The sequence below is a fragment of the Podarcis liolepis genome, assembly GCF_965112155.1.
Source record: "Podarcis liolepis genome assembly, chromosome: 5".
NCBI lineage: Eukaryota > Metazoa > Chordata > Lepidosauria > Squamata > Lacertidae > Podarcis > Podarcis liolepis.
The window spans coordinates 39,984,926-40,011,728 of NC_139556.1; the positions used below are offsets into that span (position 1 = coordinate 39,984,926).

General features: G+C 42.3%; 1 protein-coding gene and 2 long non-coding RNA genes across 4 annotated transcripts; 2 read left to right on the forward strand and 1 right to left on the reverse strand.

Moving 5' to 3' along the window:
* Positions 1-750: 750 nt before the first annotated feature.
* On the reverse strand, positions 751-18,147 carry SLC35G1 (solute carrier family 35 member G1). Of its 2 annotated transcripts, XM_083503284.1 has the most exons (4): positions 17,818-18,147; positions 16,724-16,781; positions 10,304-10,484; positions 751-8,347 (listed from the first exon to the last, which is right to left on the reverse strand). In XM_083503284.1, the coding sequence occupies exons 1-4, from the start codon at positions 18,115-18,117 to the stop codon at positions 7,588-7,590; spliced, it is 1,299 nt and encodes a 432-aa protein (XP_083359410.1). In that variant the 5' UTR covers positions 18,118-18,147; the 3' UTR covers positions 751-7,587. The 2 variants fall into 2 exon arrangements, with proteins under 2 accessions (XP_083359410.1, XP_083359411.1); XM_083503285.1 differs by lacking the exon at positions 16,724-16,781.
* Positions 11,398-14,825, forward strand: LOC310706903. The gene is made up of 2 exons (XR_014526238.1): positions 11,398-11,697; positions 14,386-14,825. It is a non-coding gene; the product is annotated as an uncharacterized lncRNA (long non-coding RNA).
* A 300-nt stretch (positions 18,148-18,447) lies between the features above and the next one.
* LOC310706904 lies at positions 18,448-23,602 on the forward strand. Its single transcript, XR_014526239.1, has 3 exons — positions 18,448-18,544; positions 21,442-21,561; positions 22,851-23,602. It is a non-coding gene; the product is annotated as an uncharacterized lncRNA (long non-coding RNA).
* The last annotated feature ends 3,201 nt before the right edge of the window (positions 23,603-26,803 follow it).

The following is a 26,803-nucleotide window of genomic DNA, read 5'->3' on the forward strand; positions in this document are numbered from 1 at the left end:
TAATATATGATCTATGATTTTTGGGTAATGGTGGATACCTCAGTGAAAATGTCAACCCAGTGTGTGGCAGCCATTTTATAAAAGCAAATTCCATGTTAGGAAAAAAGATTGAACATGAAGCTGCTAATATCATAATTCTGTCATGTGGCCCTATGATGGGGCTGTATTCACAGTGCATAGTTCTGGTGGCCACATCTAAAAAAGAATATTGAAAAGGTTAAAAAAGCGGGGGCAACTAAAATGATAACAGGGCTGGACCAACTCCCCCATGAGGGAAAGTTACAAAATGTAGGGCTTTTAGCTGGGGAAAAGCTGTGTGGGGGACACAATATACAAATTTAATTATTATTATTTATTATTTATTATTTATTATTATTATTATTATTATTATTATTATTATTATTATTATTATTATTATTATTATTAAAGATGTATAGCATTTTGCATGGTGTGGGGAATGTAGATAGGGAGATGTTGTTCTTTCAGAAGAACAGAACCCAGGAATATTCAATGAAGCTGCATATTGGAAGATTCAGTTGGCCCCCAACTTGGATGACTTTAAAGGGGTTTAGAAAAATTATTGGAGGATAAGCATCTAGTTGTAAAATGTGAGAACTGGATGCTGGATTTAGATACATCTTTGGATAGATTCAGGAAGGGCCTTCTCACGAAACCACAGCTTATTGTTTATTCCTTCGTGTCAGCTTGAATAGCTGCGAGACTCTTCTGATAACAATGAAACCAAGCGTGTATTTTTCATTGTATTTATTAGAATTTATGAAATCATATAAACTTATTAAAATATACTTTACATTTTAAAATCCAGGAAATTAAAAAGTTGCCTATAAAAAAATAAGCATCTACTACAAACAGCAGCAGCTACAAAAACAGCTTAAGAAGGTGCAATAAAGTCAATGAAAGTAGCACAAGGGCAATCCAGCTTAGCTCCCTGATATTTTGCAAAAATAGAGATCGCATATACAGTATTCAAAAGCATTTTTACACTGGTGGTTCCTTAACGTCAGAGACACTTTTTAAAGAACCAGATTCAAGAGTTGCTGCTTTATCATGACGACTGTCTACTGGCAATATAGCAACATATTGGTATTAGGTACATCAAGCAGAACCTCCAAAAGACAAAAAAGATACGCCATCTTTTCTGTGTATATTTGTATTATTAGGTCTATCTTATGTTGAACAGACCATAAACAATCTACTGTGCTGCTCATTCTGATACGTTCTCTTTGGACAAGCCACCGCAGGTCACTATACTGTGACTAACCCATAACACCTTGGTAATTGCTGAGGAAAACTGGAAGGAGACACAGGAACAGTGCAATTCAAATCTACTTTCCCCTTTGCAAAGTATAATAGGTTAAAGATAATCCATTGGCATTTGTATGCATTAATGAAAGCTACATAGGATTAAAAAATATTATCACTTAAAAAGGCTGAAGAGACTTCTACAAGACTAGCACAGTGCTACATATGGAGTGCGCATATCAGGCAGTTGAAAGCTACCCTGAACTATTTTTTATTTAGTTTGAAGTATTTTAATGCTGCCCCTCAATCCCAGGGTGGTTTGAAAAAAAAAGAAAAAGAAAACATAATTTGAAAAACTAATTTCTCAGGAGCTTAGCACCATCCTAAACAGATCTTTTCTAAGTAATGCCAGTTTTGGATTAGGTCAGGCATAGGCAACCTTCAGCCCTCCAGATGTTTTGGACTACGATTCCCATCATCCCTGACCACTGGTTCTGTTAACTAGGGATCATGGGAGTTGTAGGCCAAAACATCTGGAGGGCCGAAGGTTGCCTATGCCTGGATTAGGTAATTGAGGATTAGCTAGATTTAATTTCCCACAGCAGCACTGGGGAACTTGTCCCCACTCACACCCCAGATGTTACTGGACTTCACCTCCCATTAGACCCAAAGAGCACAACCAATGGCCAGAAATGATGGGAGTTGCAGTCCACCAACATGTAGAGAGTCGCAGGTTCCCACTCACCCTAGAGAAATATTGGAAACATGTTTGCAATGGAATAATAACCATATGCCATTTAACCAATGGTAAGGGAGCTTTACAGCGGAATCCTATTCATTACTCCCTGGCTAGTGTGTACAATACTGCAGCCTCAACAGACCAGTTCACTAAAGAAATGCACACCTCCGTGGGACAAACACATTCTGACAATTTAACTGAGAACTGGTATCCATTCATAGCTTTGTGCAAGGGGGTCACCAACCTTTGGGGGCCAGTGGACACCTTTGGAATTTAGAGCAAGAACTATGGGGGCATCAGCCACAAAATGGCTGCCATGGGGATGTGACGTAACACAAAATGCCTTCCACACCAAAAAGGGCAGGAAATGAGACAAGACCACAGAATGGTGTGGTCATGCCCATTGATGGAAAGGAAGCACCCAGCTAGTGTGGCATTCACTGAGAGAGCTCTCTGCGCCTCTCCTCTGTTCAGAACAGAAAGGAATGTGAATGCCCAAAGATGGCATCCAGTGAATACGGACCTGTTTATGAGAGCACATGTTCAATGTAAGAGAGGCCAAGGCAGTATAAATAGGAACAACAAACAGTATCTTATGCACTGTAGATTTTTGAAGGACCTGCTGTAGGTGCCATAGGAGGTAGTTGGGCACACTGGTGCCAGCCCAGGGCAGCACATTGGTGACCCCAGGCTTATGCCACGAAACAGTCAACTTATTAGCATGATACTAAACCTCATGAGTTGTTCTGGGTAGTTATTTTATCCTTTTAGAATTTCACAATTGCTCCAATATAATCCTATTCTTCTACTTCTGTGACTTTTCTTACTTCTATTGCTGTCCTTGTGTCCTTGTTGCTTTGCTATAGTACAGTAAGCCCGCAACATATGTGCACATTTTGTTTTATGCGCTTGGCAATCAATATTTTTTAAGGGGGGGTGAAAATGGAGTGATGTCCGGGAAAATGACTAGCAATCCCACCTGCCATTGAACCCAATGTGTTTTGACTATACACTATTTTGGCTTTGGGCGCAATTGTGAAATGTAATTCCTGTGTATGTTGAAGTCTCACTGTACTATTCTTCCTGTCGGTTATTTGGTTCCCTTTTATGACTGTTACTTTTATGAGAATCATGAAAATGTAATTAAAAGCCAAAGGGTATCTAATAATGCAGTGCCACAGATAAATCTGCATTACAGTAGCACCCTGATTCTAAATAAATCAGCTTAAAAGTGCCATTTGTCTAAATACAGTCAAACCTCGGTTGTTGAACGTAATCTGTTCCAGAAGCCCGTTCGGCTTCCAAAACTTTCGACAACCGAATCGCGGCTTCCAACTGGTTGCAAGAGCTTCCTGCACTCAGCGGAAGCTGCATCAGACGTTCGGCTTCCAAAAAATGTTCGAAAACTGGAACATTTTGGTGTTCGGGAGCAGAATCGTTCAAAAACGGAGCCGTTTGGGAACTGAGGTTTGACTGTACATAGTACTTATTTTCAAGTAAAAGTGCCTATGTGCACTTACTTGGCAATTAAGTCCCACTAAATATAGTGGGTCTTGCTTCTAAATAAGCATGCATATAATTGGGTCATTCAATTAGCAAGGACACTTTCAACTCACATAAATGGGATGAAATGCTGGGTTCATGAAATCAAAACAAATATGAACCAAAAATCAGACCAACCCTTTGAAAGAGAACAGAACCCAAACCTTACCTGAAGGGATCTGTTAAACCCGAACAGGACTCTAAATTAAGCATAGAGGTTCAAGATAAGGGATCCATCCATTCATTTTTAGTGTGATAACAGTCACAGGTCAACACTATCAGGCCAAAAGGAATCATGAGCATGTGAAATCTGTATTGGGAAGATTTTTTACACATCTTGGGCTTGTCCTGAGATTTGTCCTCTTAAAAGATTAGGCTGTTCAATAGTATAAAAAAGTCTAGTACTCTAAGCATGCAAATTAAACATTACACTCTTGTATCATTTTCTACTGTAGGCATACTTTAGGGAAGTGCCACTTCATAATACTTACAGACAATGGCTGATACTTAAGGTACAATAAACAAATTTTCTGTATATCCCATGAACTGAAACAATTCCAGAGGTGTGATGAACTGGGATTAAACAAAAACAGTGAGATGGAGTCAAGTTACCCGTATTGCTTAAAGAGGACAACATGGACATTTTCTTTTCTTTTTTACATGAAAATAAATCATGTCTATCCTGTCCAATGGATTTCCTGATCACCTGGAACAGTAATAGCATATTCATGCTATGAGGAGTATGAGGCTGCCATGTGCCCATGTCTCTTCCCTCCATCTCCAAGTAATATTAAGGCTGCAATCCTATGCACACTTACTTGGAAGTAAGTCCAGTAAGGCTTGTTTCCATGTGGACATGTATAGGCACACACAGTTAACCAAGATAGAAAACAGCATTGGTAACTAGATGGATAACATGTCTGAACTGATGTCAAGGCAGTTTCCTGGCTCCCTATGCCTCAAGGACCCCAATCCTCAAGAAGATCAGCTGCAGCAAAAAATAAATAAAAAATGGGGTGGTTGAGTTGGTGGGTAAAATACCCTTGACCTTCAGCCCTGGCTGGATTGAGAAGCAGATATTCAGATATGGCAGTGAACTTGCTCCTTCCTGGCCCCATTTTGGCTTGCTCTGATAGATGTAGCACTTTGCTTACCAGAGTAAGCCTCCTTGAACTCTGTGGGACTTCCATCTGCAATACTAGCCCCTTACTTCTTCCTGTTCAGGAAACTGGGAAGCATTTAACAGTACTTAGGAGGTCATGGCTCAAAAAGGCAGTTGGGATGGGGGGAAAGAGATTTTGAGAACTTGATTAGATTCATGCGAGTATTTTTCTAAGCACATGCCTTTTCCATGCTCTGAGCGCAGCCCACCACACTGCATCAAAGTCTAGAGACACCTGAGTTTTTGGAGCAACTTGTTTTAGAAGTCTGGCTACATAGGACTGCTGCTCATGGGAGAAGCTGAGTATTTATTTAGCATTCCAAAGTATCCTCCTCCCACAACAGGCAATGAAGGCTGGAGAGACCTTTCCCTTCTCTTTTTCTACCCTCTCAAGAAGGAGAAAGAGCTCTAGAAAAATAAACAAGAACAGCTCGTCGGAGGAAAGAAGTCATATCATTTTAAAACCTAGCTAGGCTCACAGTGACTGTGTCTTTGGAAAGAAGCGGTTTCTCGTACTGGAAATATTTCCAGGCTCGTTGGTCAGACTTCCCCACAGTTGCAAGTGAGGAAGCCGTGCAGTGCAAGTGACTAAGCTGTTTTTTTTTATAAACTAACAACTTTGTGCAATATTCTTACTGTACAGTCGTACCTTGGAAGTAGAACGGAATCCATTTCGAAAGTCTGTTCAACTACCAAAACATTCGGAAACCAAAGCACGGCTTCTGATTGGCTGCAAGAAACTCCAGCAGCCAATCGGAAGCCCCGTCGGATGTTTGGCTTCCAAAAATAGTTAGCAAACTGGAACAGTCACTGCTGGGTTTGCAGTGTTTGGGAGCCAAAACGTTCGGGAACTAAGCTGTTCCAAAACCAAGGTACAACTGTATATTCAGAGAGTACTGACATGTATAACATGTTTTTATTCTGAATACTGGATATGCATTAGGAATTTTATTTATCACAATTATGTGCGCAATCAAAGTGACGTCTGGTGCTCTTACTAAAATACAATCCACATACTAAAGTACATTGACACTAGGAAGTTGTGAGGTGACTGGATTTGTGTTTCAATGAATGCTTCATGATATGCTTTTCACATTAGCTAGCTGAAAATAAGGTGCATACAGGGAAATGCTAGCCTAATCTGTTGCATATTGTACTTGGTTTTACTGATGTTTCCATCTTGACTTTTCAATAACAAAATTCTAAATAAAAATAGAAATGGGGTAGCGTCCAGGTTTAGGGGTAAACTACATGAAAACAACACCATTTGTGTTTTAAAGAAAAACCGGCTCTGAGGGATGAGATTTGGAATCTCCTGAACATTGTTCTATTTTTATATCTGGTGATGAAGACACCAATGTAACTATGCATACAGGGAACTTGGCTTGGGTTACACCAAACAGGAAATGTTAGCAATGAACAAGCAGTGAGGAGAAAGAAAGATACAGAACGCTGATCACACTGATACCATCTCTGTGGTTTAGCTGACCATATTACACACAGACATGCTGCTCTCATAAATGCAACTCTAACAGAGTCAAATGTGAGTGCGGGCAACACCTGCAGAACAAGTCTTGTTGGTTGTAAAACCCTGATTCATCCAGATTCTAGTTCATGTGAACATTTTATGATTATACATACATTTCAGACATTTTCATGTTATGTTGTACACATCCATCGCAACTACTGCAATACAATGTCATTTCATGTCTGAGCAAGGCTTGGCTTTCTGTTTTTGCACCAATACAGTGGTACCTCGGAAGTCGAACGGAATCCGTTCTGAAAGTCCATTCGACTTCCAAAACGTTCGGAAACCAAGGTGCAGCTTCCAATTGGCTGCAGGAAGCTCCTGCAGCCAATTGGAAGCGGCGGAAGCCACATCAGATGTTAGGGTTCCAAAGGACGTTCACAAACCAGAACACTCACTTCCGGGTTTGTGGCGTTCAGGAGCCAAAACGTTCGAGTCGCAAGACGTTCGTCCACCAAGGTATGACTGTACCAAGAAAGATCTCTATGCAAAGACCTGCTGCCCCTGACTTCTCCACTATAGTGAATGGGATGTCTATGACAAGCCCACAAATCCAGGGCAATAGATCAGGCCGCTTGTTGTTTTGTGTTGCTACAGTATATGTAAACACTGTTCCAGAATTATTATGATAGGCAAAAACCACTTATGCCAAAATTCTTGGATTTAAGTTGATAGACACATCAATCCTGAGAATGTATACTAACATAACTTGCAATGGCATGGGGCAGTGTTGATGCATCATCAGCGTACCAGCTTATTGTGGGTCTCTGGAATGCAGTAGCTTCTGGTGCATCCCACTCTTAGTACATAGGGGCTTAAACAGTCCACCATCCTTAAATCCAAAATTCTGGCAAAACTGACAAGTAGGTGCTACTTTAATTGCATAGTTAAACAGACAGACATTCAAAACATTTTGCATAGTACTGAGCATGGGTGCCATTGTCTTGGCCATTGTCTTTTTTTTCTTTGAATCGTAGCAGCTGAATAGTAGCAGCCAATATGGCCTTTGTTCCGTCTACTCAGGCACAATGTAATAATATAAAAGATATATATTGCTATAAATACATTTTTAAGATCTGCTTCACCAAAATATAGAAAAATAACTATGCCAAAGCAACAACTAGTAGAAATAACAAAACGGGAACATTACCAGATTGAAACATGAACTGGGCACACACTTCAGCCCTACCTGTGCAGGCGCAAGTCTCCCTCTTTGCCAGAGAGAAGTGCCTGGTGCCAGAGCTGGCACGTGGGAGCACCATCTCCACGAAAAGGAAAGGTGGTGGCGAATTATTTAAAATAAATACTCAAGTGCTTTGCTCTCTTTCAGCAGTGAAATAACACCCCCACCTGTCAAATTTCATTTCCTGTACTTTTTTTCGAGTTTTGATGCCACTTCCGAATGACAGTTCCAGAACTGCTAGCTACTACGCAAAGGGCGCCTCCGACTGTCCACCACGTAGGCAAATGATTGAGGAAAAGAATTTGGAAGATAAAAGCAAACACCACGTCCATTGTTTTCATTATAGCAACAGGACCAGCTTTCTCTATCTGTAGTGCTTTTGTAAGGAATATTTGGCCACCTAGACCCAACACTCCAATTAATATCAAGAGAAATCTATCTATGCCACAGTTGGGTAAACTCCACTCACCCATTACAAAAAGTGCTATTAGGCAAACTATTAACCCAATTACTGCATAATACCAAATGGACAAAAAATAATGCACCGATTTCCCCACCTTCCTTAGTATAACAAAAGTTGACGCGGCAGCTACGGCACTTGAAACAGCTGCTATTGTTCCTTTCAGGCGATCTCTGTACTCTTCTTCTATTCCAGCAACTCTGGATCCAAATAAAAAAGGTGGTCTTGCAATAAGCACCACTCCGGTGATTGTAAACAGAGTGAAAAGAATATCCCAAGGACTATACTTCTCCTTGAGAAATATCCAGGCCAGTAGTGACGTAAAAACTGGGCTGCTGAAAGTAATGACTGTAGCGTCAGCAAGAGGCATCACTTGGAAAGCATAATAGAGAAGAATCATTGCACCAGAGCCAAGCAATCCTCGAAAGAAAAGAACGAGTCGTTTGCCTTCTGGTCCCAGAAATCCTGTTCTAAAATGAAAGAAAGAGAGATGTGTATAATTTAACTCATGGCTTAAGGTTTCCATGTTCATGCATCAATAGGACTTTGCAGTGAATTTCAGATCACAGAAAGTTAAATAACACTGTGATTTTTCCAACGCTGACACTACTAGGACACTTTCACGTTCCAATAGTGTCTCCAACTTTGATGCATTTTGATCAAATGGTTATAAAAACTCTTTGGCATTCCGCTCTTAGTTCGTAGCTTGAAGCCTGAGATGCAGCAGCTGGGTGACTTGAGGAACAACTTGTTATTTCCAGGACACATGGAGACCAGCCAGCCAGCATGTGAAAGGGCACCAGCAGACATCAGGGAAGGTTGTTATCAAAGGCTCCTTTGGGTCATTTTATTGGGTGGCAGGAAGACTATGAATTTTAAGCTTGTAGTTGCATGGGGCAGTGTGTTGGGCTTTTCATTTTTGGAGCAACTATCAGTATTCTAAGTATTCCTGTTTTTATTATCCTTTTTAGAATGTTTTTGGCAGTTTCCATGGTCTTCAACTAGTCCAGACACAAGACTCACCTCTGACTTCTAACCTGTACCATGGGACCAACTTTCACATACAGTATTCATTTTTGACATACTAATAGTGCTAAAAAGGTACATTATTAATCCTAAAAATGGCAATTCATAGAGCAATATACATAGTGCTACCTTAGCATTAGAACTATATGAAAACCAGTGATTTTTACACTTGTTCTGAGCCAAAAGGTTGATAAGCTATTGAAAACCAGTGGGGTTTCTTTTTTAAAGACTCACAATTTCAGTGAAGCACCTGGGCATGTTTGTTTTTCTAGATACCATAATAATAGATATTCCAGTGACTCTACAGTGGATGACAACTATATTCACTGTACACCCTCACACCCTTAAAATCTGCTTATTAGCTTGTTTTCTGGTGAACTATAAAAGCGAAGACTGCTGTGCTGAACTCTACGTTTGTGTGTTGTAGGCTAGATTTTAGGGTATTTGAGGAAATCACTGTGGCTTCTGTTCTGGAGAACTGAAGATACTTCTGCATTCTAATCACTGCAACAGACACTTCTGCATTCTGGTCCCCAGCAAACATCGATTGTGCAAGAAGTCTAGAAAGCCACAGGAATAGATCGGAACGTTCCAGAGAGTTCCCTTACTATGGGCATAGCTACAGGAAAGCTAGAAATATCTTCCTCTTGCTTTTCTCCTGCCACTTTGCAGCACTCATTGAAATTGATAAAATGAGTGTCCCATCATCATGATGTGTTCTAGCCCAAACACTGCATGCAGTGCTCTTTTGGTTTGGTCAGCTGTAGCTGGAGTCCAAAATGGCAGAAGCAGCATTGCGACCCACAGATTGAAGACCTACCTGCTTGCCTTGAATCCCTGAATAATTAGAATGGGTGGTGGTGAGAGCAGCCTTAATTATTTTTGTTGGCATAAGCATTTCTCATAATCTCTTCAGGCCTCTAGCTCCACAGAGTGTGGAAGGCAAGGTTGGTGAGCTCATTAGTCTTCCGCCCAGGGAAGGCTTTTCTCTGCCCCTCCTTATATTGTTTCCCTTGCTGATTTATGGCATTTTGTTGAATTCTTACTGTATACTTGGTCCAAAAAGCGGTATACAGTTGTACCTCAGCTCCCGAACACCTTGAAAGTCAAATGTTCTGGCTCCTGAACAATTGAAAACCGGGAGTGTTCCAGTTTTCAAACGTTCTTTTGGAAGCCGAACGTCCGACGAGGCTTTTGTGGTTTCTGATTGGCTGCAGGAACCAATCAGAAGCTGCGCTTTGGTTTCTGAACGTTTCGGAAGTCAAACAGACTTCCAGAACAGATTACGTTTGACTTCCATGGTTTGACTGTATAAATAAATGGCAATAATAATAATAATAAATAATCCAAAGTGCATTTTTTCTTAGCTTTGCCTCATACAAAGGAGGCATAATACTCACCTGTAGTATATTAAACCAGGAAGGACAAATGTCATTTGGAAAACACATCTAATGGCACTGACTTCCACTGAATGAACACCTTCAATTTTCTTGAGGAATAAAGATGCCACAGAGAAGAGAAAGGCAGACAGCAGTGTATAGAACAGGCCAAGCCCTGGACAGGTCCTTTTCCCCTTTATTCCTGGAACAAAACAGTTTCCAGTTAGCAATTAACAATTTAGCTGTAATTTCTTCAACTGAATTTGAAACGGTTCTTTAAAAAAAATATGTCTACTTTGAGGAGGGAAAGAAACAAAAGAAATATATTTAGTGCAATTGAAGGTATACGGTTGGCTTTTTAAAAAAAAGATAACAGAAATTTTTGACATGATGGTATGGACTGTAATTTTACTCTTTCAAAAAGTTCTATGATTATCTGCATGTTGCATTTTTTCAACTTTTTTTTTTAAGTAGTCTCAGTGTGGGGTGTATAAATCCATGCACCATGTTTGCAAAATAGGTCCATTTGCCACATTCATTACATAGCCCAACCAACCATTCTGATAAATTTTAGCATCAAGAAATATTAACCTGCATTCCCGAGGCTATATGAATGAAAATTACTGCAGGCTCAAGCATCTATCCCAGTGTTTTCCCAAGCATTGTTGGGTAATACTTAAGAAATCAACCTTACATCTTATTTGTATTAGGAAAAATCTTGAGTTTTTAAAGCAAATGTAAAATATTAGTTTTCTTATCTAACTGTAATGAATAACAATATAACTTACACCCACTAAATATGGTTATTTCTACTTGTTTCATTATATATAGTGTGATACCCTATTATTTTACAATGAGCTGGCTACTTATAGGAAGTTATCCTGTTGTGCAAATATCTTAACTTTAGTATCCCAATAATATGAACATAATTCTGGGTAGAGGTGGTAGAATGCCATTGGAGTTTCTTTCCCACAACTTATTTACACCCAAAACAAATATAATGATGTTTGGTTAAAAAATATATATAAAAAAGAACCTTGAATCCTGGAACTGTTAGCTGTGTAGGGATACCATCTAAGAAGATTAGAGAGGGAACAGAGTTATCTTCAGAAGAAAGCAGTGGTTTGGCAGGGCATTTCTGTCGGTTGCTAAGCAACTTGGAATCACAACCTGGAAGCTGATAAGCAACCTGGAAGCTGAGAATCAATGTTTTCTAACATTCAGCTGCTGTGAATCCAAGGTGACAGAATATGCACAGACATGCTTTGGCTGCCTTGGTCCCAGGATTTCAACTGGTAAAGTCAACTTCTGAGCAGCAGCTGTCTCTGTTTTGAAAGGGCTGAAATCTCCAAGCGCTGGACACACTAAGGTTAGGCTTAATGTGAGAATGTACTTGGTATGAGGAGTAGTTACAGGTAGGTAGCCGTGTTGGTCTGCCGTAGTCAAAACAAAAGATTTTTTATTTCATTTTTTGCAGTAGCACCTTAGAGACCAACTCAAAGCTCATACCCAGGCTTCCTCAAACCCGGCCCTCCAAATGTTTTGAAACTACAATTCCCATCGTCCCTGACCACTGGTCCTGCTAGCTAGGGATCATGGGAGTTGTAGGCCAAAAACATCTGGAGGGCCGAGTTTGAGGAAGCCTGCTCATACCAACAACAAACTTAGTTTGTCTCTAAGGTGTTACGGGGGGGGGGGGATTATTTGGTATGAGGAGTTGGACATGGATTTTACCACAGTTAAGTCGACATGGTCCTTTTACCAGCCTGCCTGCATGAAGGTGCAAACAACTCTCTTCTCGATAAAATCAATTCCTGGAAATTAAACCTGAGCACTTCTACTCTTAGCCGATCCAAATCTAAAAGTCATCTGGTTAAGTTTCCCACTTAACACAACACTTTCCTCGTTTTGTCCTAAAAGAGGAATCTACTTATGGAATTCTCTGGAGGCATTCCGTGGAGCAAAAGGGGAGAAATTTGCATCTACAGGCAAATTGTATCAAATTCGCACTTCCTAAAACAATGAAAGAATCAAAACATTGGCATCCTCCAGAATTCACACTCATCCAGAATTTGCCAACCAAAGAATGCTTATGCATATATTAGGGGGGGAAAGTGTGCATACAAATGAATATATTAGTGAAAATATCATGCAAAAATTCATAACATTAGGAGAAATTGATTGCAAAAATGTGCTCACTAGTCAAAACTGCACATAAAAATGTGCAAAAATTCACACTAAATGCTGAAGAATTTTCAAGAGGATTTTAAAAAAGAATTTTCACAAATTGCTATAGAAATGTAGAGAACTGAGAGAACTGAAACCAACAATCCTTCCATCCTTATGCGCAATGGGTCTGTTATGGCATAACTCTTCCTATATTCTTACATACTAAAGCAGTCTTCACCTACCTGGTCCCCTCAAGATGCTTTGGACTACAACTCCCATCAGTCTGTCAGTTGTGTTGAATGGAGTTGTAGTCCAAAACATCTGGAGGACACTAGGCTGGTGAAGGCTGTACTAAAGCATATTTAAAATTCCAGTTTACTCAGAAGTGATGCTAAAGCTTTCTGGAGACTTGGCCACACGATTACAACACTGGATCATGTAGCAACAGGATGTAAAAAGGATCCAACCAAGATATTTAAAAAATCGACTGAAATCAATACAGATAGCTTGGGGTTCATCCTATGACGCTGCATATTCTCATCTTGCAAAATCCACCATCTCCTCTTGCAATCTACCTATCTCAGATTCTCTTCCTATCTTCCTAATCTATCTCGAAAACCCCATTCATTTTCTAGCCCTTTTTCTTCCTGTTTATCTGTGGATATGTCCTCCTTCACCTCCACATATTCCTAAACACCAGTTCTAGCTCATGTTCAGAACTTTCTGTTTGTTTTCAGTCTACTCCAAAATTCTAGACTACCACGGGCAAACTTGGCACAACGTATAGGTTCTTCACAACACATTTGTCTTCAAAATCCCCAGAAGTTCTTAATATGGCGATTTAATGTGACCACATACTGTTGTGGTGGAAAGGCAACCAATAAATGAAATGAAATGAAAGTTACATCTACATGGGTTTAACTTTCACTGCATTTCACTGGCTTTCTATCAGACCAGTACAGTGGTACCTTGGGTTACATACGTTTCAGGTTGCATACGCTTCAGGTTACAGACTCCGCTAACCGAGAAATAGTGCTTCAGGTTAAGAACTTTGCTTCAGGATGAGAACAGAAATCATGCAGCGGTGGCAAGCGGGAGGCCCCATTAGCCAAAGTGGTGCTTCAGGTTAAGAACAGTTTCAGGTTAAGTACAGACCTCCGGAACGAATTAAGTACTTAACCCGAGGTACCACTGTACTTTCAGCACCTGGGCAGTAGTGAGTAACAAAGAACACCTGGGCCTCTAATTTGTGCATAATCTTATGCATGTCTATTCAGATTTAAATCCCACTGAGCTGAATGGCACTTACTCCCATGTAAGTGTGTTTAATAAGACTGCAGCCTTAATACAGGAGAATCCCCAGTTATGTGAGGGTTCTGTTCCTGGCCACCGCATGGATCACTGGGATATGTGTAAGTGAGGATTCCCCCGTTCTGCCCCTACCCAACCCCCTTTCGGCACTGCAAATGGTGCGCGTGTCAGTGGGAGCGCATGTGCTGATGGTGCACAAGTGGGGAGACACCTGTACAGGAAGAGGCAAAATCTGAAGAACACATTTAGGGAGGGGGGTTGGTTTCAAAATATCATCTATGGCAGGTATATAAGCAAACAATGAACTAAACAGGGCTGCCCACTCTCTTTCAGAAAAGCTCCAGAGCAGGGGCCTCTGCGACATATTGGAACAGAAAAGAATAGATTTCAAAGGATGCTAAATCTCAAGGCATATTACTGCTTGAGGTAAAGCACACACATCTCTATTTAATCATAATGGGTTTTAATCTAAAGTGTTATTAGAAGAACAAACGTGCCATTCTCTCTCTGAACCTACAGTGTAGCTGTTGGCAGAGCTTCACAACATTAGCCAATACAGACCGATATAGATTTGATCCCTTAATTACATTATTGCCCCAATTTGCTCTTCTTGTCCAATACAGACCCACATTAATGGAAATTTTTCTCTGAAATATTGGATTAAAATAAGGAGACTCAGAATGGACTGAAGCTGAAGAAGGAAAAAAAGCCATGCTGATCTACAGAATGAAGAATAAGAACAAAATATCAAGTTTTGGTGTAGCAGTCTACTTTGATTACCTAAAAGATAAAAGTGCCAGACTTCTGCACAGACTTTGTATATGACACTAATTCTCTGAAGTTGTTGCTGTATAAAAGGATGTTTAGGGATGCTGGAAAAGCGAACCTCTGCATTATTAACAAAACACCAAACTTTCATATTATAAAGGGAAGGTATCATAGTCAATTGTACTTTCTTTCTCTTTAAAAAAAAAAAAAAAGCTGGGCTGGTATTCCAGACTAGCAAAGCAAACACTGTAGAAACGAATGACCTTCTTACTGCAATTAAAAAGAAAGAAAAATATTATAGGTTTTAGAGCATCTGTCCTTTCAATGTAAACTTCAAGAACGGAATAAGATAACCTTCCTCTCTTCTTCAAGCGCTATCCTTCGTCACACAATGGCTCTCTTGGGGAATGTCTCCAACTCAGTGGCAGAGAACTTATCTTGCATGCAAAGGTGCCTCCAGGTAGATCTGGGAAATATGCCTGCTGAAACCCCGGGGAACTGCTGCCAGTCAGTGTCAACAATACTGAGCTAGATGGATCAATGGTCTGACTTTGTATAAAGCAGCTTCCCATGTCCCTATGTTCTCAAAGCACAGTAGGTTTCCATTCAGCACTGAGAAAACAGCGACAAAAAGGTGTTCAGTGCCAAAGCACAGCAAACAGTGACACCCACAATTTCTCTGCTGGGTATATAAAGTTTTAAGAAACAGTGTTATTCTTTCAGTATTCCATTTGCCTAATGTTGTTTTATGGCTAGCTCCGCTCTCAAGAGAAGGATCAAAATGGAGAACTGAAATTACAATAAACAGGTATTCTATATGGAGGAGCATTCAGCCACACAAATCCTCATCCACCTTAAGTTTGAAGTGGCACAATCCAGACAACATCCAAAATATGTAGGTCCCCAAAATGGAACGATCCTACAACCTACTCAATGGCTTCCAGAATGTAGCAGCGCCCATGCTGGATCAGGCCAGTGTCCCATTTAGTCCAGCATCCTGTTGTCACAGTGGCCAACCTGATGCCTATGGGAAACCTGTAAGTGGGACCTAAACACAACAGCACTCTCCTCTCCTGCAATTTCCAGCAACTGGTATTCAAAAATATTGCCTCCAACTATGGAAAAAGAGTACTGTATAGCCATCCTGACTTATAGCCACTGATAGCCTTTACCTCCCTGAATTTGTCTAATCCTTTACATTATCGACAGATGCTTCAATACACTGTGGGCAAGACCAGTGTCTCTGACTGTCACAGGAACTTACCACTAGAAATGCAAAATAATATTAAAGACTCTCTTGATTTGGAAAAGTGGTTGTGGCGGCAGCAGGGGGAAAACAAAATAGTTCATGTATTATCTAGGTCTCTGGACAATCCTTTGCTTTGTAACGTCTCGCCAACTCATATAAACTTGGAATAAAACTTCTACACAGCAGATTTCTCCGCAAGCTTAATCCTACACACTATGACTGCTCTTGCTGAAAGCACTGTTACTAGCAGCTCACAAAATGCTAGGTTGACAAATCACCACTCTTTAAAACAAAAATGGTTATGTTCTGAGTGCCTCCCTTATGGCTCCAAGGGGTAGATGATTAGATAATTAAATATTAACATAGCTTTTCAATGTATGATTAAAATAAACAATATTAGATGGCTTTTCCATTGCCAGCCTGATTAAACATGATAGTTACATATGTTGATGTAATTATTGTGTACGTTAGCAAGAGAGTGTGAAAGTACAAATTATGCTGTAGAACAAAATGTCCTTTGTTGCGGAATATATTTCATACTACAGTACTTCAGGTCAAGAGAGAAAGACGCATAGTATAGGACCACCAACAGTTTAGTTACCCCTTTACAAAATATAACCACCCTTATGTTTTCATATACAAGCTACACACCTTCCTATATACATAAAAACGCCAGGCTATCTACACATGCACCCTACTTTGGTGGATTTGTTGTACCCCATCACAACCAACCCTGGATTTACATGAAGTAAGGATGCAGTAGGGGAGCTAAAAACAAGGCAGGTTGCACAACAGCAGTGGCCATGGCATGAGAGAGAGAAGAGAGGGATACTGAGAGGGGGGAATTGGTGATTTCAAATCGTGGCAGAAGTCAGAGTAAAGCAGGGATGGAAGGAAGAGCGAAATTGTGGTTTTAAACAACAGCAGAGGTTTGAATTAAGTACCTTCATACAATGGAATATGTGAGGGTTCCGCATCCTTTATCTCTCTCACATGAGGCAGCTGAGGAATGGAAGAAGGAGAAGTCTAAGTACAGCGAGAAGGGAGAAATGGGGTTGGGAAGGTGAAAAGCATGTTTGTCCTTGCACGGGGAAGGGGAAGTTCTCTCTTAAAGTGTGGGGGAATAATAATAATAATAATAATAATAATACCCCTCCCTCCCCGGCCAGAACTGGGCTCAGGGCAGCTAACACCAAATATATAATACTGTACTTTAAAACACAAAATCAAATGATGAGGGAGTTGCCACCACAGAAAGCAGAGACACAGCCCCTAGTACTCTGTAATAATTAAAATGCAATTCCCCAATTCCTTACTCGATATCATACACATCGATTTTTACACATAAGCACAGGATTTTAAAAATTGGAAGAAAAGTAAAGCTTATTAAGCAATAGATAACCTGTGCTAAGTGATCTTAGGAGGGCAAAGGTGTTAGAGACCAGCGATGGGAAAGGTTTCTCTTTACCTTTTCAACTTGCCACCATGATATGTTCGGTAAAAGCACTAACCTGCCTTGACAGGCGCTGGGAAATTCTAGGTTAAGCTCATGCGCCCTAACTCTTAAAAGTTTTGAAACAAAGGTGAAACGGAATCCCAAAACATGCACTTTTTTTGGAAAGAGAGCCGCACGTGCATGGCACTGTATATAAACAGAACCACAAATCAAAGAACCAAGGAGGGCCGAGAGAGAACAAGAATTGTTGTTGTTGTTGTTGCTGCTGTTGTGACTACCTTAAGCGGATGTATTCAAGGTTGGCAAGGATTTGGGCAGAGCCTAAAAGGAGCAGCTCGCGGGCACCTCGCGTGGAGAGAGGCAAGATGCAGCCGGCCTTGCCACGAGGCCAAGCGGCGAGGGAGCGCCGGCTCACCCTAGGGCGCACCAGGGCACTGAGACGCCCGCCGGTCCGAGCCTCCGCCCGAGGCCGAGAAGAGGCGCTCAAGGCGCGCGGCGTTGCGCCTCCTCGCCCTGCCTGCTGCCAGCTGGCCAGCCTCCTCTCTCCCCGCCCCGCGTGCCCTCCCGCCTGCCCTCACCCACCGGGCGTCCCGCGTCTCCAAGGGAAACTTCCTCGGAAGCAGCCGCCGTCGCCGAGGCTGGCAGAGCCCGCTGCCGCTTCCAGGTCGTGCACCTGGCAGAGCCCGCCATCCTCGCCGTTCCTGTCGTGGCCCCCGGGAGGAGGGGGATCTTCTGCCTCCCACCGCCGTCCGGCGGCGGCATCCTCCTCGCCGCCCTGGCGCTGCACCATGAGGACCGCTCCTCCGGCTCCGGCTTTAACACAAACTGCTCGCCGGCTGTGTCCGGCGAGGAGCCGGCAACTTCGGTGCGCGTGCGCGGCATGCCGGCCGTGACGCCGCCCCCCGCCTGCTTGCCTGCCTGCTCTGAGCCGGCCGGGCGGCCTGCTTCCCCGCCGAGGGGGATGTTTACATGGCCCGGCGTGAACTGCTGCGACCTCCGCGGGGAAGGTGGCAGCCGCGAAGGCTCCGTCAGGCCGCGGCGCGAAGCCCCCTCTGCCCCATTCCCCCCGCTCTACCGAGAGCCGCGCGATAAATACAGCTCTTCCCAAGCTTCCCCTCAAATAATATTTTGGTGGAGGGAGAAACTCATGCCAGAAATCATGTGTTGAGGTTGTTCCTGGATTACCGAAATATTCCTTCGTGTGCTTAGCCAAGAGAAGCTAGGCTTCCTGCGGTTTAAGTCTCGCTTCTGCCCTTATCTCAGTAGGTGACCTTAGGGCAAGCCACCTCAGTCCTCTTAAGACCTCCAGGTATGGGGCGGAACAGAAATTCAATAAATAAATTAAATAAAATAAGTAATGAGATACATACTAATAGCCAACTTGCTTTAAAAAGAATCGTAAGAAGGTATGAAATAACGTGTGAAGCGCTTTGAACACCATGTGTAGTGTGCATGTATATGTTGTTATTTATTATTATTTAAAGTACCGTATTTTTCGCACTATAACACGCACCTGACCATAACACACACAGAGTTTTTAGAGGAGGAAAATCCGTAGGCATGCCACCCGTAGGCATTCCCTCAATAACACGCACAGACATTTCCCCTTACTTTCTAGGAGGAAAAAAATGAGTGTTATGGTGCAAAAAATACGGTATTTGTTCCCGGGGAAGCAATGGGTGGGTCATTTGCATTTGCTACAGCTACAGCTGAAAATAGTACTTTTAGGCATGTGCCTGAAGGGAAGGGCTTGAGCAGTGCAGGATTTACGTATAAGCTAAACAAGCTGTAGTTTAGGGCCCCTAGAGAGTGCCCCCCCCCAAATTAAAGGAAAAAAACCTGGATGCACATTTCCAGTATATAAGATTAAAATAAAACCTACATAGAGCAACAGTGGCAAATGGCTTTAGATACCTATTAGGTCCATAAATTGCCATATAACATATATGCAACACAAAAAACTGTGACAATTTGTTGTTGACAAAGGGCAGCTGGACATATAAAGGGCCCCATTACCTTCAGTACTTAAGCGACTCATCAAACCTAAATCCGGCGCTGGGCTTGAGCATGCTCAGTGATGCATTTTGAAAAGCAGACCACCACCTCCCTCCAAGTATAAGCCATGTTTCAAACTCTTCAAACCACCGATTCTCACAATACAGTGACGCATTCAACCCGAGGTATGACTGTACAGGCCTTGGAACTGTTTCTGGCTGGCCTTGGCTTTGTGCAGCAGCTATATCAGGAAAGCTGCTCAGTCAAGCCTGGCTGTCATCAGAAATATGCAGTAATAGGAACGGGGGGATCCATAGGAAGCAACCACCTTTTTAGGAACGCTTATATTATTGTCCAGTAGTCCCTGCGTTTTGGCACATTGTAAAGATTTGTTATGGAACAGCCAAGCATGTAGCTGATCTTTGGGAAGTTAGCTCTTGATCATGGGTAGGCAAACTAAGGCCTGGGGGCCAGATATGGCCCAATCACCTTCTCAATCCAGCCCACGGACGGTCCGGGAATCAGTGTGTTTTTACATGAGTTGAATGGGTCCTTTTATTTAAAATGCATCTCTGGGTTATTTGTGGGGCATAGGAATTAGTTCAGTATTATTTTTTTCAAAATATAGTCCGCCGTCCGCCCCCGCAAGTTCTGAGGGACAGTGGACTGGCCCCCTGCTGAAAAAGTTTGCTGACCCCTGCTCTTGAGGTTTGCAACACAGGGGCAGGGGCGTACGGTCTTGGAGAAGTCACACTCCTCCACTCTGGTTTTGAGTGGCTAGGATCCCACCTGCCCATTTGCAAGCTCCCCAAACCACTCCTCTACTGCTCTGGACAGCCAGGCTCCTCTGTGCGCCTCAACAGAGGAATCCAGTCACGTAAGGGACCGGGGTGTGTGTGTGTGCTGATATAGCTCCTTGCACAGGGATGGAAACCCAAATGGGAAATTATAAAATGTTAGGTGCACTAATCCAATTACTGGGGAAACAAAAGTTCCTGTGGGAGGCAATCAGCTATTTCCCAGTACTTTATGTGTTGTTTGCTAAACAGCAGGCCTGATTGCTCAGTATTATGGGTATACATAAAAACTAGTTGTATTATTTATGCAGTTTAAGCAGGGCCAGTTTTAGATGAAGAGAGGCCCTAGGCTATTCCACTTGTGAGGCCCCTCCCCATCCCCCACCCTCACAACTAGGAGAAAATGGAAGAGTATTATAAACAAAATTAAGTGAAGCCAAGGATGATAATGGGTATTTAAAATTCTACAATTCACAATTTCTCCTCTAAAGGACATAAGATATTATTGTTAAATACCATGGTGATTTTAAAAATTGAATAAAATTAACACTGAAAATCTTTTGCCTATGGCCTGGGCAGGCCGGGTCGTCCTCTTATATACCTGCTGGGATTGACAAGGCATCTGACCCTCACCTTAATCTCATAGCTCTCCTGTAGCTGCCTCTGATTGGTTATCATTTAACTCTCACGGGAAATAATTAGCATCACATGTCATGTGCATGGAAGTGGCCAAACCAATTAACCAACTAGAAGGATTACTGTTAATAGCACCAGTTTTCCTATACTGTAACTTGATATTGCTGAATTGCCTGCCCAGGCCATTGTGTGTATATTTCAGCGGCTGAACGTACAAGTTTATGGCCATGCTGTAGTGTAGTGCTTATGCGACTGTGAATCAAAGCTGGCTGGGTTCATTGTCTCAGGGTTTGGGGGGCAAGAGGTGACAAAACTGATTTCCAATAAGTGCCCCCCTTTATTTCCATAACAAGTCTGTACTTGTACAGAGGCTGTACTCTGAACAGTGACACCAGGGACCTAGAAGGTGCAAGGCTTGTCAGTCCAACCCCTGCACAGTCTCATTTTAATTGCTTATATGTCAGCGGCTCCGGGAGCCTTTTTGGCTGGGAGAGTGGGAAACGAATGCTCTACTAAATAAGCCAGGGGTTGCCCCCTCATTTTAAAAACAAAGCCACAGTACAATTTCAACTAGCTGAATAGTGTTACCTACACCCCTCAGTGGTGAGAGGTTTCAGGGGTCCCCACACATACCTTAGGTTTGGGTTTCTTGGAATAATGGTTATTGGAAACTTCTGTCATTTGTGTGATTTAAGACTTATTTACACATGCATACATTGAGCATAATACAAAAGGCTTGCAGCATTAACACTTCAACATATCATGTTCTCGTATTTAGCTTTGCAGGTGGGCCCAGGTTCAAGAAAGACCCAAAAAGCAGGTTAGCTTTCCTTCTCCCCCTGCCCAGGCAGAGAACAAAAAGATGGGCAATCCTCCACCTTCTTGCTCATTCAGGAAGGTGAGCTGATAACAAAAGAGCATGCACAAGTAAAGAACTTGCCAGGCCAGTTCCTATACAGTACCTTTGCTAATCCTCTAATCTGTTTTTTATAGTCCATGGAGGGTGTCCTTGAGAATTTTTTCAAACTACCCCCACAAACACATTACAATAGTCTTCCACTTCCTAGGGAAGTCTGAGATGATAACTATGAGAGGGGACTAGCGATTATTAACAGAGTATTCTCAACACTCTCATCAAATTACAGGATTCTTTGGGGCAGGAGGAATGCCATGAGAGGAAAACTGGTTTAAAACTGATGGAAATTTGTATTTTTGGTAGATGTTACTCCCATCTACATGTTTGTTGACAAACTCAGGGGAATTGAAATGTTTAATGAAGCAGGACACCCCTCAGGAGAAATTGTGCTGATTTTTTGGGCAGCAAGGCATACTTGTTTAATAATTCTGTTTTAATAATGTTGCCTCAAAACTATCCAAGGACATACATTAGGTATTTATAATTTAATGCACTGCCCTCTGGATCACTTTTAAAGAAAGGGTATTACATTAGTAGGGTTGCTGTATTCCAGTTCCCCAAACCCAAGCAGCCTAAAGTTGCATATTCATTGTAAACCTTCAACACAAAATAAGACATGAGTTAGAAAGCACATGTATTCCTATCTTTGATGCTATGTTGATTTTTTTTGTTTTTGTTCTTGAAAAGGGGGCATACTGCTGTCTAATCACACTCTAAAATACTAGATCTCTTATTTTTAAGGGTAGGTATCCCTTTTGCTCTGACAAAGAGAGAGAAAAAGTTTCAAAAGAAACCAGAAAGTTCTACCACACGATCGATTTATGGCTCATATATTTCCTAATGATATCTCTGCTTCCCTTTTATTTTATTTCTGTTTCCGTATTTATTTTATTTACATACCACCCAACTGTGAGGGTAGTGGGGAGGGGGCTATTGGTCCCCCCCCCATTTTTATTGTGTATATTGTGTTTTTATCTTGCATTTTTATGCTGTGAACTGTCCTGAGATCTTCAGATAAAGGGTGGTATACAATTTTTTCTCAAAGAATATCAAGCACAATAGTTTGTTAAGGGTTGCTGGAAATTGTTACTCTGTGAGGTGTAAACTACAGTCACCAGAGTTCTTTGAGGGAACTCATCTGTTCTGAATGTGTTTTGCGTACACACGAAGACTCTCAGAAGCATGCCAGCCAGACTTAGTAACTTTTTCATGTGCATTTTGTTGACAAGTCCTAGAACATCTCATCGTCTCTGCTTGACTTGTCTCATCAGATATTCTCCCTGAAAAGTGGTTCAGGTGTGAACATCTGTCAAACATCTTCCACACTGAAGAGCAAAACAAAGAATTCTTGTAGCTTCTCTATGGTCTCCCTGTCTTCCTTCAGCAATCATCCTACACATTGACTAACGATTCAGCAGCCTTCCTGGATTTTCTGCTTGTGATGTAAAGGAATCTGTTTTGTTTTGTTTGTTTTAAACTTTTCACAGTCTTGTTAGAAACACCGGAAGCTGCCTTATGCTGAATTAGACCATAGGTCCATATTCCTCAGTATTGTCTATGCCGAACCACAACCCTTCTCCCTTTTATTGACAACATAAACTTCCTTTTTCTAGACATCGTAATTTTAATTATGCATACCTATAAAAAGACAATAACATATTTACTTTATAACCTTGTTATTACTTAGGATGTAATACCCAGCACATCTACTCAGATGTAAGCCCCAATGGAGCTTACTCCCAGGTAAGTGTCTATCGAACTGCAGTCTTCTAAAAAATATTGGGTTGCTTCTGCTAACACCAGGTACTGTGCTCTTGAGGAATAGGATCTGTTTCATAAGCCTAGGCCAATGTGAAAAGGGCTGAGCCATTTCAGGGCTGTGCTTGTTTTTGCCAAGATATACAAAGCATCCAATTTCATACTGGCCAAGCAGCCAAGAAAACTGCCAAAGATGTGTCATGTCACAAAGTTCAGAAACACTTGTCCACTTTGATCCTATTTTTTGGACAATACGGTTAGACCTTCAGAAATGTAGGTGTGCTTTTTACAAACAAATATTTACTCTAATGACAAATTAACATAAAATATATTTTATAATAAAAAAGGGGGGGGGGGCTGCACCTAACTAATTTTACAAGTTGGACCTGTAACAAAATGTTGCCATGTGGAATCCAACCACTCCATTTCCCCTCCTTCTGGTTTTCTGGTTTTCCAATAATAAGCAATAGATGCCCACTGAGCATACCAATTATCACTGGACTCATTTGATTTTTTTTCCCTTGGGAAGCTTCCCCCAATCCCTGTAAATACTTTTGTACTTCTGAAAAACCTCATGGTTCCCCTAAGTCTGCTGATAACTAATGTTTTGTCATATTGCTTCTAAAAAGACTGGCACTCAGAAAATTGAGGTCACTATTAGTACAGTGGTACCTCGGGTTACAGACACTTCGGGTTACAGACGCTTCAGGTTACAGACTCCGTTAACCCAGAAATAGTACCTCGGGTTAAGAGCTTTGCTTCAGGATGAGAACAGAAATCGTGGTGCGGCAGTGCAGCAGCAGCAGTGGGAGGCCCCATTAGCTAAAGTGGTGCTTCAGGTTAAGAACAGTTTCAGGTTAAGAACGGACCTTCAGAACGAATTAAGTTCTTAACCCTAGGTACCACTGTATATAGAGCTGGATCTGCAACAAACTCTGGTGTTCTGGTTTAATTCCATTCACCCTCCACATACAGCAATAGTGTTCTATTGCCACTGAGCATACTCAGTTCTCATTGGCCTGTTTAGTGCAGGGGTCGGCAATGTTTTTGTGGCTTGGGCCGGTTCACTGTCCCGCAGACGCCGTGGTGGGCCAGAGTGCGCGCACACACACGTGCGCAAACACTATTTCCGGCATGGAGCTTCCTGCAGCCAATGGGAATCCTGCCAGTGTCACAGAAGGTGGTGCCCGCTCTGCTCCACGCTGGTTTAGCACGGCACACGGGAGCTGACCGAGCGGGTGGCGGGGTTCCCCGAGCAGGCGGCGGGGGTCCATGGGCCAGTTAAACGACCCCCCATGGGCCGCTTGTGGCCCATAGGCCTTAGGTTGCCGACCTCTGGTTTAGTGCATGGTCTGAAAGCACGAGTCCACCATCTTGTCGAAGCTTGGTAGGTCTGGGGCTCATCAGAGTCTGGATGGATGACTGCCTGGTAATCAGACGTACACCATCCTGGGTTCCATGATGAAAGAAAGGTGGGATTTATTTTAAGAAAATAAATGTGTATTTGTAGTTCTGAAAAGCTTTCACCCCTCATTTGTGCGAGGGAGTGGCATTTTGGCTACATAAGCACTGGCACAGCCTGAGCATCAAAAACAGAGCAAATAATGAGGAAATGCCGTGGCTTGGTGGCAGAGAATCAGCTTTGCATGCAGGAGGTCCCAGGTTCAAACCTGCCTTCTCCAGGTAGGTAAAGACTGCTATTTGAAATGCTGGAGAGCTGCTGCCAATCTATGTAGAGTAGACAATACTAAGCTTGATAGACCAAGGCTCTGACTCATTATAAGGCAGCTTCCTATGTTCTTCATGTCTTCCTGCCATGGCTTTCCACAAAAGATCCTGGTAATTTATAGACACTGCAAATTCACTGTTAGCCACCCCTAATTCCCCTTACATAAATACAACTCACAGGATCCCTTGAACAAGTTTATGGCAGTAAGGTACCAATGTTTCTGAGTTTCTTCACAGAAATACATATATTTGCATTTGCCTACACCTGAATATTTTTTCTGTGGCAATAGGCATTTGACAGTAAAAGTGAAGGTAGGTTTTTGTGAGGAGGTGATGCACTCTCTTTTTTCTCTCTCGCCCCCCCCCCATGCCCTATACCCTGGAATAAAGGATCGAATCTGAGTCAATATTTTCAGGGTGCCTGCCGCTTGGAATGTGGCAAGGCAACAGTTCAGGATTTGGACTTTGGATTGGAAATGCAAGCCTCTGAGTCACATTTAATATCTGAGTGTATCAGCAGCTTTAATAAATTGTGAAAAGGTGACCATCTCATTAACATGTAAAAAACAAATGCAAGCATTGTCCATTTCCACTTACGGTATTTACAAGGTGAGTTATCCTGGGATACCAGCCCCTGAACTGCTTTGTTCCAGGAATGAATCAAAGTTTAAAATGAGTTTTAAACACATCCTGGCTAGAAAAGAGGCTTCAGAGCTGCTTCTCTTTTACCCTGGATTACATGAACATATAAACAATAGTACTTAGAAGTTAGTTGTACAACTAAGTAGTTAGCTGGGAAGTCAATTGTATAGCTAGTTATAAGTACATTGCAGAAAATCTGATCTAGTTTTTATGGTATAATGTGTAGTTCCAATATTTCTTGAAGCAAACCCACACACGCATACACTCATATATGTATATATGCCACTCCTGATACTGGGCAACTCACACCTGCGAGTCCCCGCCCCCCCCCGGTGGATTCAGATGCATCTGAGGGTTTACACTTGCTGTTTGCATTGGAAGAGAACTTTTCTTCCAATGCAAACAGCAGGCACGAGAGCCGGACAGTATCAGGACTGCAGCAGGAGGGCAAATGGCTAAACCCCACTGCCTCCCCTGAGTCTCAATCTCGATTGGTTTGGGGCCCCCACACCTCCTATGTACTCCTATGTAAAAGCCATTCATGCACACACTAATCTCATCTAGTTTGGCCATGGCTGATTGCCATGTTTGATGTGGGCAGCAGATTTCCCCATCTGACCTGTCAGGTCAGATTCACAATGACTCAGGTCCCCCTCCCCAACTCCTATTGTGAGTCATCTTCAGCTGCCTTGCATTCTCTTTATCCGTAGCACAGTATCAACTGGAGGTTAGATGCTGCCTTGATATTTCCAGCTCTGGAAGTATGATTCTATCCTCTCCCATCCCTCTTTCCTTTTCTAATAGAAACTCTTCTGTGGGCAGCGGGGATGGGCAGCAATGCATCTCAAGCACTAAGTCCCCCCCCCTCTAGGTTTGAGATGCTGTTTCTTCGCCTACACCCCCACTTTTCTGTTCTTCCTGGGCTGCCTCTTTCCCCCTAGTCCCACCCCAACTCCCCTCTGTGGCTCAGCGGCCTTGAACCTTGACCCTGCATTTCTTGAAGTGGAAATGAAAATGGATTACCCCGGTCTTCGCTCTGTACATCACTGTCTTCTCCACCCCCACCACCCACCACTTCCCTGCCTTGAGGGCCGCC